This window comes from Myotis daubentonii, chromosome 2 (genome assembly GCF_963259705.1).
Source record: "Myotis daubentonii chromosome 2, mMyoDau2.1, whole genome shotgun sequence".
Classification (NCBI taxonomy): domain Eukaryota; kingdom Metazoa; phylum Chordata; class Mammalia; order Chiroptera; family Vespertilionidae; genus Myotis; species Myotis daubentonii.
The window spans coordinates 178165823-178180331 of record NC_081841.1 but is presented as its reverse complement, the minus strand read 5'-3'; the positions used below and the strand labels follow the sequence as shown (position 1 = coordinate 178180331).

At 41.1% G+C, this 14509-nt stretch overlaps 1 protein-coding gene across 3 annotated transcripts in view; it reads left to right on the top strand.

The window, feature by feature from the left end:
- ABCC4 (ATP binding cassette subfamily C member 4) overlaps positions 1-14509 on the top strand; it is a 237282-nt gene that overhangs the window by 207970 nt on the left and 14803 nt on the right. For all 3 annotated transcript variants that reach the window (XM_059684967.1, XM_059684966.1, XM_059684968.1), the window contains 2 exons: positions 4279-4451; positions 4883-4988. In XM_059684967.1, coding sequence (XP_059540950.1) covers positions 4279-4451; positions 4883-4988 — 279 coding nt within the window. The remainder of the gene's footprint in view (positions 1-4278; positions 4452-4882; positions 4989-14509) is intronic.

The window sequence follows — 14509 nt, the reverse complement described above, 5'->3', positions numbered from 1 at the left end:
CATTTTCTGAATGTTTATTAGCATTCTCTTTATTTCAGAGAACTGTGGCTTGTTTCTTAAAAAAAAAACCAACAAAAAACAAAAAAAACCAACACACACACACACACACACACAAACTAATAGCCCTGTCTGGTGTTACTCAGTGGTTAGAGCATTGGCCTGTGCACTGAAGGGTCACAGGTTCAGTTCCCAGCCCTCGTCAGGGCACATGCGGGGGAGGCAACCAATCGCTTTTCTTTCTCAAATCAATGTTTCTCTCTCTGTCTCTCTCTCTCCCTCTCCCCCCACCCATCTTCTCCCCTCCCTTTCACTCTCTCTAAAAAATCAATGGGAAAAATATCCTCTGGTGAGAATTAACAAAAAATTAAATAAATGAATAAAAAATATATTACAAAACAAAACACACAAGACCCATTGATCAATTGCTCACATAGTTGTTATTTTGAATCTGCGTTTGCCATTTCATGTGTCCCTTCCAGGGATAACCCTGAAATCTTTCCTTTATAGATGAGCTTTGACTTTGAGCAAGCAGAGTTGGATGCCCGACAATTTCCTGCCAGTAATTCTGGTTTCTGAAGGCATGTTGGTACTGAGTCTTCACACCCCACCCTGCTTTCCAGCAACTTTGGGGATCTCACTTTCCTAAATCGGGCTGACCACTGACTGCTCCTTCTACTTGAGACGCAGTGGACCTCTGGTTTCATTTAAGTTGGCGAGTCTTTCTACCGTGAAAATCTAGAAGAGAAGGGGTGGGGAGACTAGTTAACCATCAAATAGAAAGATGGTAGAATGATCCCTGTTCTTGAATTCACAGGGCACAGTTAGTGGTGAATTTGTGACACACATTTAAGAAACAGGAATTATTGGTAAATGATTTTTCTGTATATTTCAGAGCTTGAGATCTGTCTTCACAGTTTCTCAGATAGTAATATTACCCTAGAAACACAGTCTTCCCTAGACAGTGAAGAAATGTTAATTGGGAGACATATCCTTTCAAAAACTATCTTAGAACTTGGCCGTAACTTATTTCATCTGTAGGAACCAAAATTAAAGTAAAAATTAGTAGCCTCTCAGAAGTCTAGAAATGATGAGATTGTAAGAAGTGGTAGATAATACTAAGACCTGCCTTTATTTAAGCCACATTTGGAACTTCTGTGTAAAAATGAACATGAATTTATTTCACAAAATGAAGTCAATGGTTTCTGTGTGTTGCTCCTGGAATTGCCCTTGTTGCCTCTTAGTGTGAGCAATCACCCCCACCATTGCGATTCTCTAGGATTTATTTCTATATGACTTTTGTATGCTTTTCAGCAAAAGAGTTGGTATCCAAATTTTTAAAAAATTTACCAAATCTTTCATTGAAAAACATAGAAAGCAATGAGGTCAAATTTTCGGAGAACTATAAACCCTGATCAGCTGGTTTATAAATGATGCCATACTAGAAATGGGAACCCAAACTCACAGGGTTGGCTTAAGAATCAATAAGAGGATACTATGGTTTTCCTCTTTATGAAATTCAGATAAAAGGAAAAGATGCTGCTTTTTTAAAAAAAAATATATCCTCTTCGTTTTCCTTCCTCCTTCATCCTTGGTGGAGATGGACATTCAGAAGGGAGCTAGTTCTATAGATGTTGCCCATCTCATCTTGGTTTTTTTTAAAAAAAAAATTATGCTAAAATACATTTTTGATATATGCCCTGAAAAATAGCCAAGTGCAAGCTCAAGCAAGTTCATTAGAAATTAGTGCTGATTTTGGCACCTAAAACGAAATGGCAGCTCTATAAATATAACGTAAGAAATGGTTACAGATTAAGCAGTTCATCAATGAGAAGTCAAAACAATACAAATTTGTATTATATATACCCAATCTCAGTCCTGATAAATGCAAAGACGAAAAATGTAGCAGACCATGGTGAGAGGCCAGCTAACCACATTATAAATAACAGGTAATATCTATTGGTCTCTTGCTTTGTATCAAGCACTGTTGTAAACTTAACACATACTAATTTTATACTCTAACAATGTTAGGTGGTTGACACCTTTATTGTTAATATTATAGTATTTATAGGTTAGGAAGCTAAGATAGAGAAAGTCCAGGAGCTTGCCCAATTGGCAGAGCCAGGTGAGACTCATGTCCAGGCTGTCTGGCCTCAAGGTCCCTATGTTTTAAAATTTTCATGTCACGGGGAAGTTGAAGGAATAGGCTGATGAACAAACCTATGCCCTTCACCCAAAGTCACTAGTTGTTAATATTTTGCCAGTTTTTGCTTTCTCTCTTCTACAATTTCTATTTTGCTAAACCGTTTGAAAGTAAGTTGCAGAGATGTTCATTAAATGTTGCAATTCACCCTTATATACATAAATGTATACCTTATAGGGACAAGGATATTTCTTCTACATTTACACTCATTACTCTGTTACCTAGTTTTCAAATCCAGCAATTGCAACTCCTAGCTACTACGAAATACTGCCTCAGTTCTCTTCTTTTCCGTTCTGAGGTTTAATTATAACATGGATGTGTGATAACAGTAACAGAGAGCCTTGGCATTCAAGTCATTCTCCTAACCAACCCTGATTAGTAAATGAAGACCGAGTCTCAGAAAACAGTGTTTTCTGGAACCCATGTCTGTTGTTCTTCATCTCACAACCTTTACTCCTCATCAGGCAGATATGGACGACCTGAAAGATGGTAAAAAAAAAAAAACCGGACTAGTGATGAGATGTCATCTGAGTTGGGCAAAAATGTGAGATTATTTCTTCAAAGCCAGGCTATTGATCATAAGATAGACCAGTTTGCACACACAGGTGCTACCAAAGTCAGTCAGCACGAAAAGCCTTGCCACTGTTACACCTTTGATCAGTTCTGTCACCTGAGGTGTAGGCTTATGAATATGTGTCGTAAAGAGAATACTCAGTAAGTACTCTTCCTTGTAATGGAGGGCAATTGGCTGAGTTGACATCTTCATTTTAAAATTTTCAGCACAAGTAATCTCAGTACAAGTAAATGCACCACAGTTCAAATCTTACACCTTACACTGTATATCTTTCATGTGAATGTTAAATACCAACACCATCTTTAATCCTCACTCACAATGACCATATTTAACCCTAACGGAGAATTTGTTTGTTGGGCTTGGACCTCCATCATGAACGCAATTCAAGAACACATTCATAGAAGTGCTTCAGTGTTTAGGAAATACCATGAAAACATTGCCCACTTACCCTTGGTGTGTGTTAGTTGACATGATAATTTTGTGCCCCTGTTTATTGGCTATCACTCATCAATCTGTTAATTTCTTTCTTTCTTATTTAATCCTTGTCCAAGGATATATTTTCATTGATTTGAGAGAGAGAGAGAGAGAGAGAGAGAGAGAGAGAGAGAGAGAGAGAGAGAAAAGGAGAGAAACATTGATGTGAGAAATATTGATCGGTTGCCCCCTGCATGCACACTGTGTAAGTGTGATTCAGTGATTTGGGTAAATTTATAGTTATATAATCACGGCAATCCAGTTTTAGAGCATTTCTCTCACCCCCATTTACAGTTAACCCTCCAGTCCCTAGGCAATTGGTGTTCTACTCTTTTTTGTTTTTCTTCTATAGCTTCACTTTTCCTATTGCTTTTCCAAGAGAGTGGAAGGGAAGTGGGAAGAGGGAGGAAGAGATGCAGGGAGGGAGGGGGAGAGAGAGAGAGAGAGAGAGAGAGAGAGAGAGAGAGAGAGAGAGAGACTGGTTGCCTCCTGCACTCACCCCGAGTGGGGATGGGGAATGAATCCGCAACCTGGGTATGTGCCCTTTACCCGAATAGAATTTGTGACCCTACAGTGGGTGGGCCGATGCTCTAACCACGGTGCCACCAACCAGGGCCACTGTTCCATTCTTTGTCTCTATAAATTCCTGTAGTTTAATTTGAATTAAAAAATTAGAAGAAACATTTAAAATTTTTCTATATTTTACCATAGGAATCATTTTATTTCGCATACTTTATATGTCTTAATGACATTGACAGAACTTGAACAGACTGTGCCTACTGATGGCAACTAAGAAGAATCTTGAGTCCCATTAAAGTTTGTGCTCTTAAGTCAGAATGTTTCTGTCCTGAGTTGACGTATCCATCTTTCCTTGTGAACACTGATTGGAAATAACTGTCCCTGTCATGTGGCCATACACGAAAGTTATGGAAGAAGTCCCAAGGATTCCAAAGCTCTGATGTCTAGGAGGCTTGTGTACTTCAATAGTAGTTAGTTGAGGAAAACACCATTCTTCTTTCTACATCAACAGGTACAACTTAAAGAAGCCATCGAAGATCTTCCCGGCAAAATGGATACTGAATTAGCAGAATCTGGATCGAACTTCAGTGTCGGACAGAGACAGTTGGTGTGCCTTGCCAGAGCCATTCTCAGGAAAAATCGGATATTGATCATTGATGAGGCGACAGCAAACGTGGATCTCAGGTACAGGGCTGAGTTTCACATAACCTGGTATCCGAATTTTAAATGTGGTAAAATGAGAAACATTTAATGATGGTGGTGAGTTTTCTGAGTGCTCTCTTTGATACCTGTTGATAACCCTTGAAGAATCAATTCTGGTAAGCAGAGGAAGAAACCAAAACATGTATGCTGCTAATGTTACTATTAAGCTTCCTGAGAGAGCTAAGTTCCTAAATTCAATTCCTCATAGTTTCAAGCAATTTGAAAGGAAGAATATCTTCCTTTTTTTTTTTTTTATGAAGGGTTGTAAATTTGTAAATACTTTCTACTTAGATTTTAAAGAACAAGATCGTGCTTAAAGTTTTGATTTTTAGAAACATTATATAAATATCATATTATATTTTTAAGTCTTAAGTCTGTCTTTACTGAAATAAATTCAACTTCTTTGATTCCAGAACTGATGAGTTAATACAAAAAAAAATCCGTGAGAAATTTGCCCATTGCACGGTGCTAACCATTGCACACAGGTTGAACACCATTATCGACAGTGACAAGATCATGGTAAGATTCCCACCTGTGGAATTCCACTTTCTATTTATGTACCTGTTTTTCAGTTTTTCCTTTCTTATTAAGCTTGATAGACATCTACAATAAGTTAATTTTTCCTTTCATTCTTGGCAATAATCCAAATGCTTTACACATTCAGATGTGCTATTCAGTAATATACCCACTACTTTCATATTTTCATACTAAAAGCTTATTTGAGTTGTTATTTTTACTTAAGATGGCCAACCATGAAAATATTCCAAATTGAAGGTATGGCTTCATATTACAGAGTGCTAGAACAGTCATTTTCGCTGTGTCACAGTTGGTTCATTTTGGATTCCCTTAATCAAAAACTTAGCCTTCATTTAGACCGCCAGGTGGTTATTGGGGAAAGCTGCAGAAGTTCTCAGCTGTTGGGACATTCACAGGCTGTGCTGTCAGAAGGGAGTCTTTGAGAAGAAAGGGCCTAGTCAGAAAACAAAGTATTTCAGCAGAAAGGATTTAATACAGGAAATTTGCTACATGGAATAGGAGGGCTAGAAGAGTGAAAGGAAAAACTGGGGAAATAATTTTAGGGAGCAGCTGTCATGCCCTAAGACAGCTCTCCATACTTTGGAACTCGAAGGAGAGCCAGTGAAGAGTTGATGCTCAGACCTCCAAGGAGAGACCAGCTGGGCATATGTGAATGAGCACAATGAGGCTCCTTCTCAATGTACTAATAGAACATGGAGGCTGGAGCCAGGTCCTACTGCTGGGGGGATGCTGGCACCAGCAGCAGAAACCAGGTAGACTGTGTGTTCTCTTTCTTCTAGCGGCAGAGCCTAACGAAGAGCCAACTGGCTAAGGAGCCTCTGAAATGTGGTTTTCAGAGACCCAGCTCCAGTACCACACATGAGGGGTAGCAAGAAGGTAGAGCTGGAGCTGAGAGACTGTAGGTATAGCCAGCATGTCCCTTGCACAGTAGATCCGGGTACTGCACACATGGCAGGCTCCAAGCCTTGGTCTCTCGATATGTTTTCTGTCTTCCTTCCAGGTTTGATTGGCTCTTTCTTCTTTCATAATTCAGTCTTTCCCTTCCTTGTCTCTCTCCCTCTCTTCCTTCTTTTACCTCCTCTCTTTCTTTTCCCCCCTGTTACTCACTTTCAGGAGATCTTAGAATGTGTCTTTATGAAATGAAAAGGAAATCATCCTTCAACTGAAAAACCTTTGGCTGCAAATGAGCCCAAAGAATGTAAGCTATTTTTGGTCTATGGATCGATTTTCATCAATCTTGTGGGCACTGACTGTTGTCACTAAATATCAGTGTCCAGTGATGCTCTGGTTAGTAATACAGAAGTAAATAGATAAAGAAGGCCTGCATAGTGCACAAAAGGCAGCAGATGAAGTTAACCAGTGATGTTTATGATCCATACAAAACAGGTTAAACGACCAGTTAAAATGATCGTTACTATCCCAACTTCCTTATGTCCACTGGTAATGGAGCTGTCTCTTTTGACTTCCTCGGTGCTTTCAGGAATAGTATTTCCCACCCAACTTCGTACACATGCACCGTCAGATTGCATCATCAATAGGGACCTTGAGAAGATAATTGACTGTCAGCATCGACACGGTGCCTTTAGCCATGTCACTCCCCAGAGCGGGGCGTGTAGAGGAGTGAGGTCTGGCAGTGTACACACAGGAGTGGGGGATTTCCAACCCAAAGGACGTTCAGGCTTCAGGCGGCACCGCCGGTCAGCTGGGCTAGCAGCAGGAAGCAGGCCACTCCCACAGACTTTTGTGAGTGACCGTGTGACATTCCGACATTACATGACAGAGACTTGTTAGATTCCAAAAACATTGTTTAGCATTAAGCATCCTTCATCTTTCGGTTTGTGTTCTTGAATGGTTATCGAAAATAACCTTTCATTTCTGCATTTTACCTGTCATTTTGTTCTCATCCCTAGCATTGTATTTCTCAGACTGTCCCATAAAGCATCCTTCTTCCACAGTAAATGACTGATGCTGTGAGGTTCACCGGTTCACTTTGTCCGTCTTTATTTAGATGCTTCTTTAATTTAGAGGCTTCCTCTCCGGCTCATTTGGGGATCCGTTTGAATAAAATCTTTGCTCCTAAATGTACCACATAGATTTATTTTGGGGTTTTGGTATTACTGCATGGAAAGTAGCAGCTTCCTTTTATTATCTGTTACTTAGAAATACTGTTACCTTAGAATGTATGTTAGGGAAATAGCAAGGAAGGACAGAATTTGGCTGACTTCTCAGTTGGTCACTAAGATTTAGAAAAATCTTAGCCATCACAGTTTGACCCACATTCCCAACCATGTAGTTCATGAGTATCTCCTTCACCTGTCAGCTCTGTCGCCTTTATCAAAGAATGTCCATTTGTTTAATACTGTACTTGTCAGTATCTCCTAGTAGATTTCAACAACCTCAGTTTTCTCTCTTAATCAGTGTCTATTCAAATCCTTCATGTGGTTTTACAAAGTGATGTATAGCCCAGCCCCTCCCTAGCCTTCCAGCCACGTCCACTCGGCTCTCCCTCTTTCCTCTGTAGTTAAAACCACATTGATCACCTTTCAGTTCTCCAAAGGCGGCGTTTGCTCCGGCTTTTACAATTGAGTCCTCTCTCCCCACCAGATGTCGGTGGCTTAGACTGAGGTGCTGGAGGTGGAGATGGTAAAATGATTGGACTAGGTTACGAAGTAGAGCCCACGCAGGCTGCATGATGAGGTGAATGTGGGATCGGAGGGAAGAGAGAGGAGTCAGTGCTGGTTTCTAGGCGTAAGGCTAGAGCCTCTTGGTGAATGGGCTCCAGTGATGGAGAACCTTTTGAGCTCGGCGTGTCAGCATTTTGAAAAACCCTAACTTAACTCTGGTGCCGTGTCACATATAGAAATTTTTTGATATTTGCAACCATAGTAAAACAAAGATTCATATTTTTGATATTTATTTTATATATTTAAATGCCATTTAACAAAGAAAAATCAACCAAAAAAATGAGTTCACGTGTCACCTCTGACACGCGTGTCATAGGTTTGCCATCACTGGGCTAGACTGAGGGAGAAGTTGATTTGGAGAGGGGAAGTGCAAAGACTCTCTTTAGAGCTTGTTAACCTTTGCCATGGCTGATCTTTTTTTTTTTTTTTAATTGATTTCAGAGAAAAAGGGAGAGGGAGAGATTAAAACATCAGTGCTGAGAGATAATCATTGATAGGCTGCCTCCTGCGCACCCCCCTACTGGGGATCAAGCCCACCCCGGGCATGTGACCTGACTGGGAACCAAACTGTGACCTCCTGGTGTATAGGTCAACACGCAACCTCTAAGCGACACTGTCCGGGCATGAGGGCCGATCTTGTTTTCTGCGGTGACTTTGCATTTCACCACACAGCTACCCTTTCCACCCTCAACTCCAGTCACCAGGGTTTGGGGGTGGGGGTGTGAGGTATCCTACCAGGAGATGAAAGCGTGGCCACTGGTTTGCACCTGGGTCAGAGCTGGTTTTTGCTGCTGACTCCTGTAGGGAGTGGCAGGATTAGACCTTATTCCTTAGCTCAGAGTTGAGGAATTGTTCTCTCTGCTCCATCCACCCCAGGAGCAATAAAGTGCTCCATCTACATGTTATTCTAGATAGAGCTTCTGATTATCAATTGGCTTTAGTTCTGCAAAGCGCCACAAATAACCTCTAACGCCTTAGTCTAGGCCAGTGGCCGGCAAACAGCGGCTCGCGAGCCACATGCGGCTCTATGGCCCCTTGAGTGTGGCCACGAAGTTTCAATCGCACTGTACGTGCGCGCCCGCACGTGGTATTTTGTGGAAGAGCCACACTCAAGGGGCTGCAGTTTGCGACCACTGCTTCTAGGCCACCGAATAAATCACAAAGCTGTGATTTTTTGAAGCAATTTGCTCTTCTTGCTTTCTCTAGAAACACCTATTTCCTTTCCAGAAAACAGGTGATTTGTCTGTTCTGTTATTTTGAAAGGTTTAAGGACATAAAGACAAGTCAATCAGCTGCCAAGCCTAATGCTTCAGAGGGCGGGTGGCCAGCCTGGGGAGTGGCTGGGGAAGTGACAGATGCTAATGAAGGGCATAACCAACAGTGTTGTCATCCTAAAGTCGTGTAATTGCAAGTGCTAAAGGTGTAATAATTATATTTTGTTGCGCTGGTGAATACTTCTGCACAAAGACGGATGGATATGGTTTTGTTTACTGTGAGTAAATCAAACAAAAGGCTTGTTGGGAAACAACTGTGACCCAATTAATAGCTTTGTTCGTGTGTTGGCTCTCCAAAGGGATTTACCCAGTTTTGGTTCATTAAGTGTCATTAATGTGTTAGGCTTAGAATTCTATTTTACAAAGATGTTCTCTCAATTTTAACTTTATTAAACATGATGTAGTTGTAATGACAGCTAATTTAATCTTCCTCATTTGCTCAGTTGCCACAAAACAGTGGAGCAAGACAGACACATTAGAAATCCTTTCTCCTAAGACTCACCACTATCTCTGCATTAAAGACGGCGCCTTCCCTGTGGTTTTAAGGATTAGCTGGTTGCTTGTGACCCGTTTTCAGCCAATAGCACAGCTCTCTCCTCCAGTCCCTGCACACTTCAGTCTTGATGACACCCCAGGATACTCCCCAGTAGTGTGAGCATGTGACAGTCTGCCGCCGCTCTGACAATATTGTCGCCTGTGTTCAACATTTCACTGTCAGGAGTTAGCGAGTTATTTGGGAATGAAGTCTGGAGAACCCAAACCAGGGCTAAGAAACTCAGATTCCACCTCTTCTGTTTATAGGCCATCTTATGGTTTTATAATCTTTACCCTTTCTTCCAAAACTCCAACCTCTCCTTAGTGGTTTTTCCCAGAGAAATCAAAACTGGATACTATTTAACATAACCACCTGGAAAAGCACAAAAGAGAAGTCAAAGTTAATTGGAGTTTTATTTAAATTCTAATTTTCATCTTTATGGAACTTGTCTTTAAGCCTGCATGGTCACAGTAAGAACATTTCAGAAGAGGACAGCTCCTTTAAAGATAGGCCAGGAGATTTCATTCACATTTTCAGAGAGAAAAAATAACTAATTTGAACACCGAAAGCACAATCTGGGAGAAAAACTAGTCCCCCAGGGAGAGGGAGAGGGAGCGGGGGAGGGAGAGGGGGAGGGGGCTTCCATGCACTAGCAGACACTTTGCGGGAGCAGCTGTGGAGGCCACCGTGACCTTAGTCTTCGTCCTCCCCGGGTGTGAAGAATGGCTTCCATTTCAAGACCTAAGAATGGATCTTGAGTAACACTTACCACAGAGAAAATCACAGGCACCTATTTTACCAATCAAAGGACTGAGCTTCAGGGTGGATAACTGTTCCTGTGCCCCTACATCACCTGGCAGCCACGAGCGGGCATCTGAAACTCAGAACCCCCTCCCACCCCCACTCCACCCTACTTGGCGCTAAGTGGGATCTCCCTTTATTGCTGGTCGCCTACTGAAAACTATCCCAGCATCTCTTTTCCACCCCCAGGCTTTTCCTCCACCCTGCACTGCCCCCCACCCCTCCCTGAAGCCATCCCACTATCACTGATGGCATCCTGCCAATTAAAGTGGATTAAATTATTTTGCAATGGGTCCATTTAGTTTTATATCTAGGACAGCTACTTAGAATATTTGCAGATACACAGGCCTGATAAACACATCTTCATTGAGCTTATGTAATTGATGGACTCATCCAATGTGATATGTTTTTCCTCAACCTGCTAGAGCAGTGGTTCTCAACCTTCTGGCCCTTTAAATACAGTTCCTCATATTGTGACCCAACCATAAAATTATTTTCGTTGCTACTTCATAACTGTAATGTTGCTACTGTTATGAATCATCATGTAAATATCTGATATGCAGGATGGTCTTAGGCGACCCCTGTGAAAGGGTCGTTCGAACCCCAAAGGGGTCGCGACTCACAGGTTGAGAACCGCTGTGCTAGAGAGCCGCGAGCAGTTTGAGGCTGGCGTTCCTGGAGAGATCCTGGGGCCGAGGGGTTGCCCTCACACTGACTTGAATGTGTGGTTTATTTATAGTTTAACCTGGGTTGCAGGAAGAATGCAGACACAGCGGGTGATTTCAGGGGCCTCTTATAGCTGTAAAGGATGTTAAAATAAAAATTCCAAGTTATACCTCTTTATCTGTACACAAAGGAAATTGGGAGTTGTATTATGTTTGCTTGTTCTAAAAGGCCTAGAGTCGTTGATCAGACCAGTAAATGTAAAGACTGAGGGGGAAAGGCTATTCCTGGCCTTGTTCAGCCTGTATCCCAAGGCAGCTCCCTTAGCACCTGGGTTAGTCTACACAGCACTGCCTTCCCTCCTCTCTCCTTTCCAAGATTTGATATAAATGGGTTTCAAGCCTTCATCCTCAATCCTTGTCTGTCCCTCACTTTTCCTTTCCCTCTCGCCCATGGCCATCAACCTGAGGCATGTGATCCTCCAAAGCTGTATCCCTAATCCTATAATCCCTATATCCTCTGCGTTAGACAGCTATACTATTCCCACCTTGGTCTCGCCCTATATTTTTGCCAAACGACAACGCTGGGCAGTCACCCAGTCATGCCTTGAATTTAGTTCCTTTGTATATAACTTTCAGTCAGCTTGTATTGGGTGCCTGTTACTTGTCATATACAATGCCAGGGCCTGGAGTTGACATGCTTACCTCCAGCCCTCTTGGTCCATGTTGTTCCCTGTATCAGGAATGATTATAACCATTCATCTCCATTTCTTTATGTTCAAGTCTATCCATTCATTCTTCAAGGCCCAGTTCACTGCTCTTCTTGAAGTTTGTCCTCAGAACCTGTGGCTAGAAGTCATCTCTTCTGCTGCTAACTTTCTTCTTTTTTAAAAAAAATTTTTTTTATTGATTTCAGAGAGGAAGGTAGAGGGAGGGAGGGAGGAAGAGAGAGAGAGAGAGAGAGAGAGAACATCATTGATGAGAGAGAATCCTGCATGCCCCCTACTGGGAATCGAGCCCATTGCCTGGGCATATGCCCTGTATCCCAAGGCAGCTCCCTTAGCACCTGGGTTAGTCTACACAGCACTGCCTTCCCTCCTCTCTCTTTTCCAAGATTTGATATAAATGGGTTTCAAGCCTTCATCCTCAATCCTTGTCTGTCCCTCACTTTTCCTTTCCCTCTCGCCCATGGCCATCAACCTGAGGCATGTGATCCTCCAAAGCTTTATCCCTAATCCTATAATCCCTATATCCTTCAATCCGCAGGCAGATGCTCTATCCACTGAGCCACACTGGCTAGGGCTACCTTATTCTTTTCTGTGCTTTTTTTCTGGCATCATAGACATTTGAGGCTTTTTCTCTCTCTTCTTTCAGTGTAGGCTCCCTAAAGGCAGGGGCTGCGACTTACATAGCTCCGCCCCTTCTGCAATAATCAGCTAATAACATGCACACAGTTAAGCATGCAATAGATATTTGCCGAATAAACTTAAGAACTAATGAAATTTTACTTACATTTTCCTTAAATGTGTTTTGGTCACCTGTTACTTGCTCTTTAGTAATCCTGATAGTTTAATAAAATCACCTTTCTTTTTCTGTGAGTATATACCAGGCACACAGCAAATAATTTGAGCCCTAATTATAATAAAATTGCAGTGGAAAGTGGACAGGGGAAATGTTTATGTTTACCGGCATACTTCTTTAAGTTAAACTAAGTTAACATAAGATAGTATCCATGTGGAAAGGGATCTTAGAAAATTGAATGTTAAAATTCTCATCTCCCTTATTTTACTTCTGATAAAAATAAATATTTTGCTTTTGATAATAAACAGTGTCTTTCCCTGGGTACTCACATGGAGAAGAAAGGATGCAGGTTCAGACCTGGGTTCAAATCCCAGCTCTGCCATCTACTGATTCTGCAGCCTCAGTCCAGTTCTTTAACTGATTCAGCCTTCTGCAGACTGTCTCTGGCTGCAGAGTGTGTCTGGCTCATTTTTTAATCTCCTGTTCCTAAAACAGTGCTGTGGTATTAGGTGCTCATTTAATGCTTACAGGGAGGATGGATGGATAGAAGGAAGGGAAGGAGGAAGGAAATTTTGCGTTGTGCTTGTCTACTCTATTTTGAGAATTAACTGGTGACTAAAGCAGGTAGCATAGTGAATGCTCAACCCATACCTATTTTTATTTTCCCTTTCAAATTCAAAAGGCTGCTGTTTTCATTATGGGGTGATTTTATTGATCTTAAGGTAGCTATAACTCTTTGTTACATTGCATATATGCCAGGGCATCTCATCTCTCAGATTTTGTGAATTCATCCATTTGGGTCTATACTAATATAGTTCATTTTAAGATACTGTATTTTTTTAATGTATATCAAAAGAGTATTAAAGAGGTGTATTTATTTTACATCTTTACAGTATTTCTTACAAAAGTTAAAATTTAACCTTAGTAAATTATCAAACTTATAACAAATTACTACAGTTCTGTCATTCCCCTGCACCCCCCCCCCCAAAAAAAAAATTCCCCTTATGAAATATACTGCATGGCCATTAATTGCTAATACTTATAAGGCTCAAAATATTTAGACCCAAAATATTTAGACCTGTCATTTATATTGTTAATCCTGTTGCTTTTTGAGAACATTAATGTTTCTGGCGCTGCCTTTTTAGATATTGGTCAATTCTGAAAACTCCTCATCTCAGTGGCATTCCTGTGTTTTCAGACAATCTGCAAGAAAATGGAAAGATTTGCTATTCAGTCAGATTTGAATAGATAGGAAGTTGGACAAGGACAAGATATTAGTAGTTACCCCCATTAAAAATGATGTGAATCTTTATAGCCAGAGAACTCATTCTCCACCATCTCTGCAATGGTGATTTTTAAAAGCTTACTTGCTGCTTTTGCAGAATATCAAGTTTTTCATTACATATAAAGTAATTGGAGTCACTTATTTACTTAGCCTTTAGCGTGAGAGAGACATGTATTTTAAAATTGCGTGTGTGTTTTTCTTCATCAGGAGGAGTGGTTACGCTCTATAATGCTATGCTTAAGTAAATTATACATTCAGGGCATCTAAATTGTCATGCCAAATTATAGGACATTTTAATTATTATGTGGATGTGACAGATTCAATTATTCTTGAACTCTTTTGAGAGAGCTGCCCTTAGCAATGGTTCACAGTCATAAACAAAAGATGAACGGGAAAATGCCCTTTATAAGAGACCTAATAAATGTTTCCCATTAACTGTAATACCTAGATGTGGAAAAGCAACCTGTGTCCTGCCTACATTGTCAGCATATTCTTTTAAGATAAATTTACTCTTAAATACGGCCTAAGTGAACAACTAAAGTGCCACTTACCATCAGAGCTGTTTGCCTTGGTACCTCATTTGGGCCAATTGTTTCAGACTCTTTTTTCCCCTCTGTCTGAAGCCATTAACCAAAGCCTCTAATAAGTCGAAATGCGGAGTGAAGAGCCCCTTCCTCTCCCTTTCAGTTTCCAGGGGACATATTAATGAGCGATAAGATGGCTGGAGGGCCAGCCGCTGGA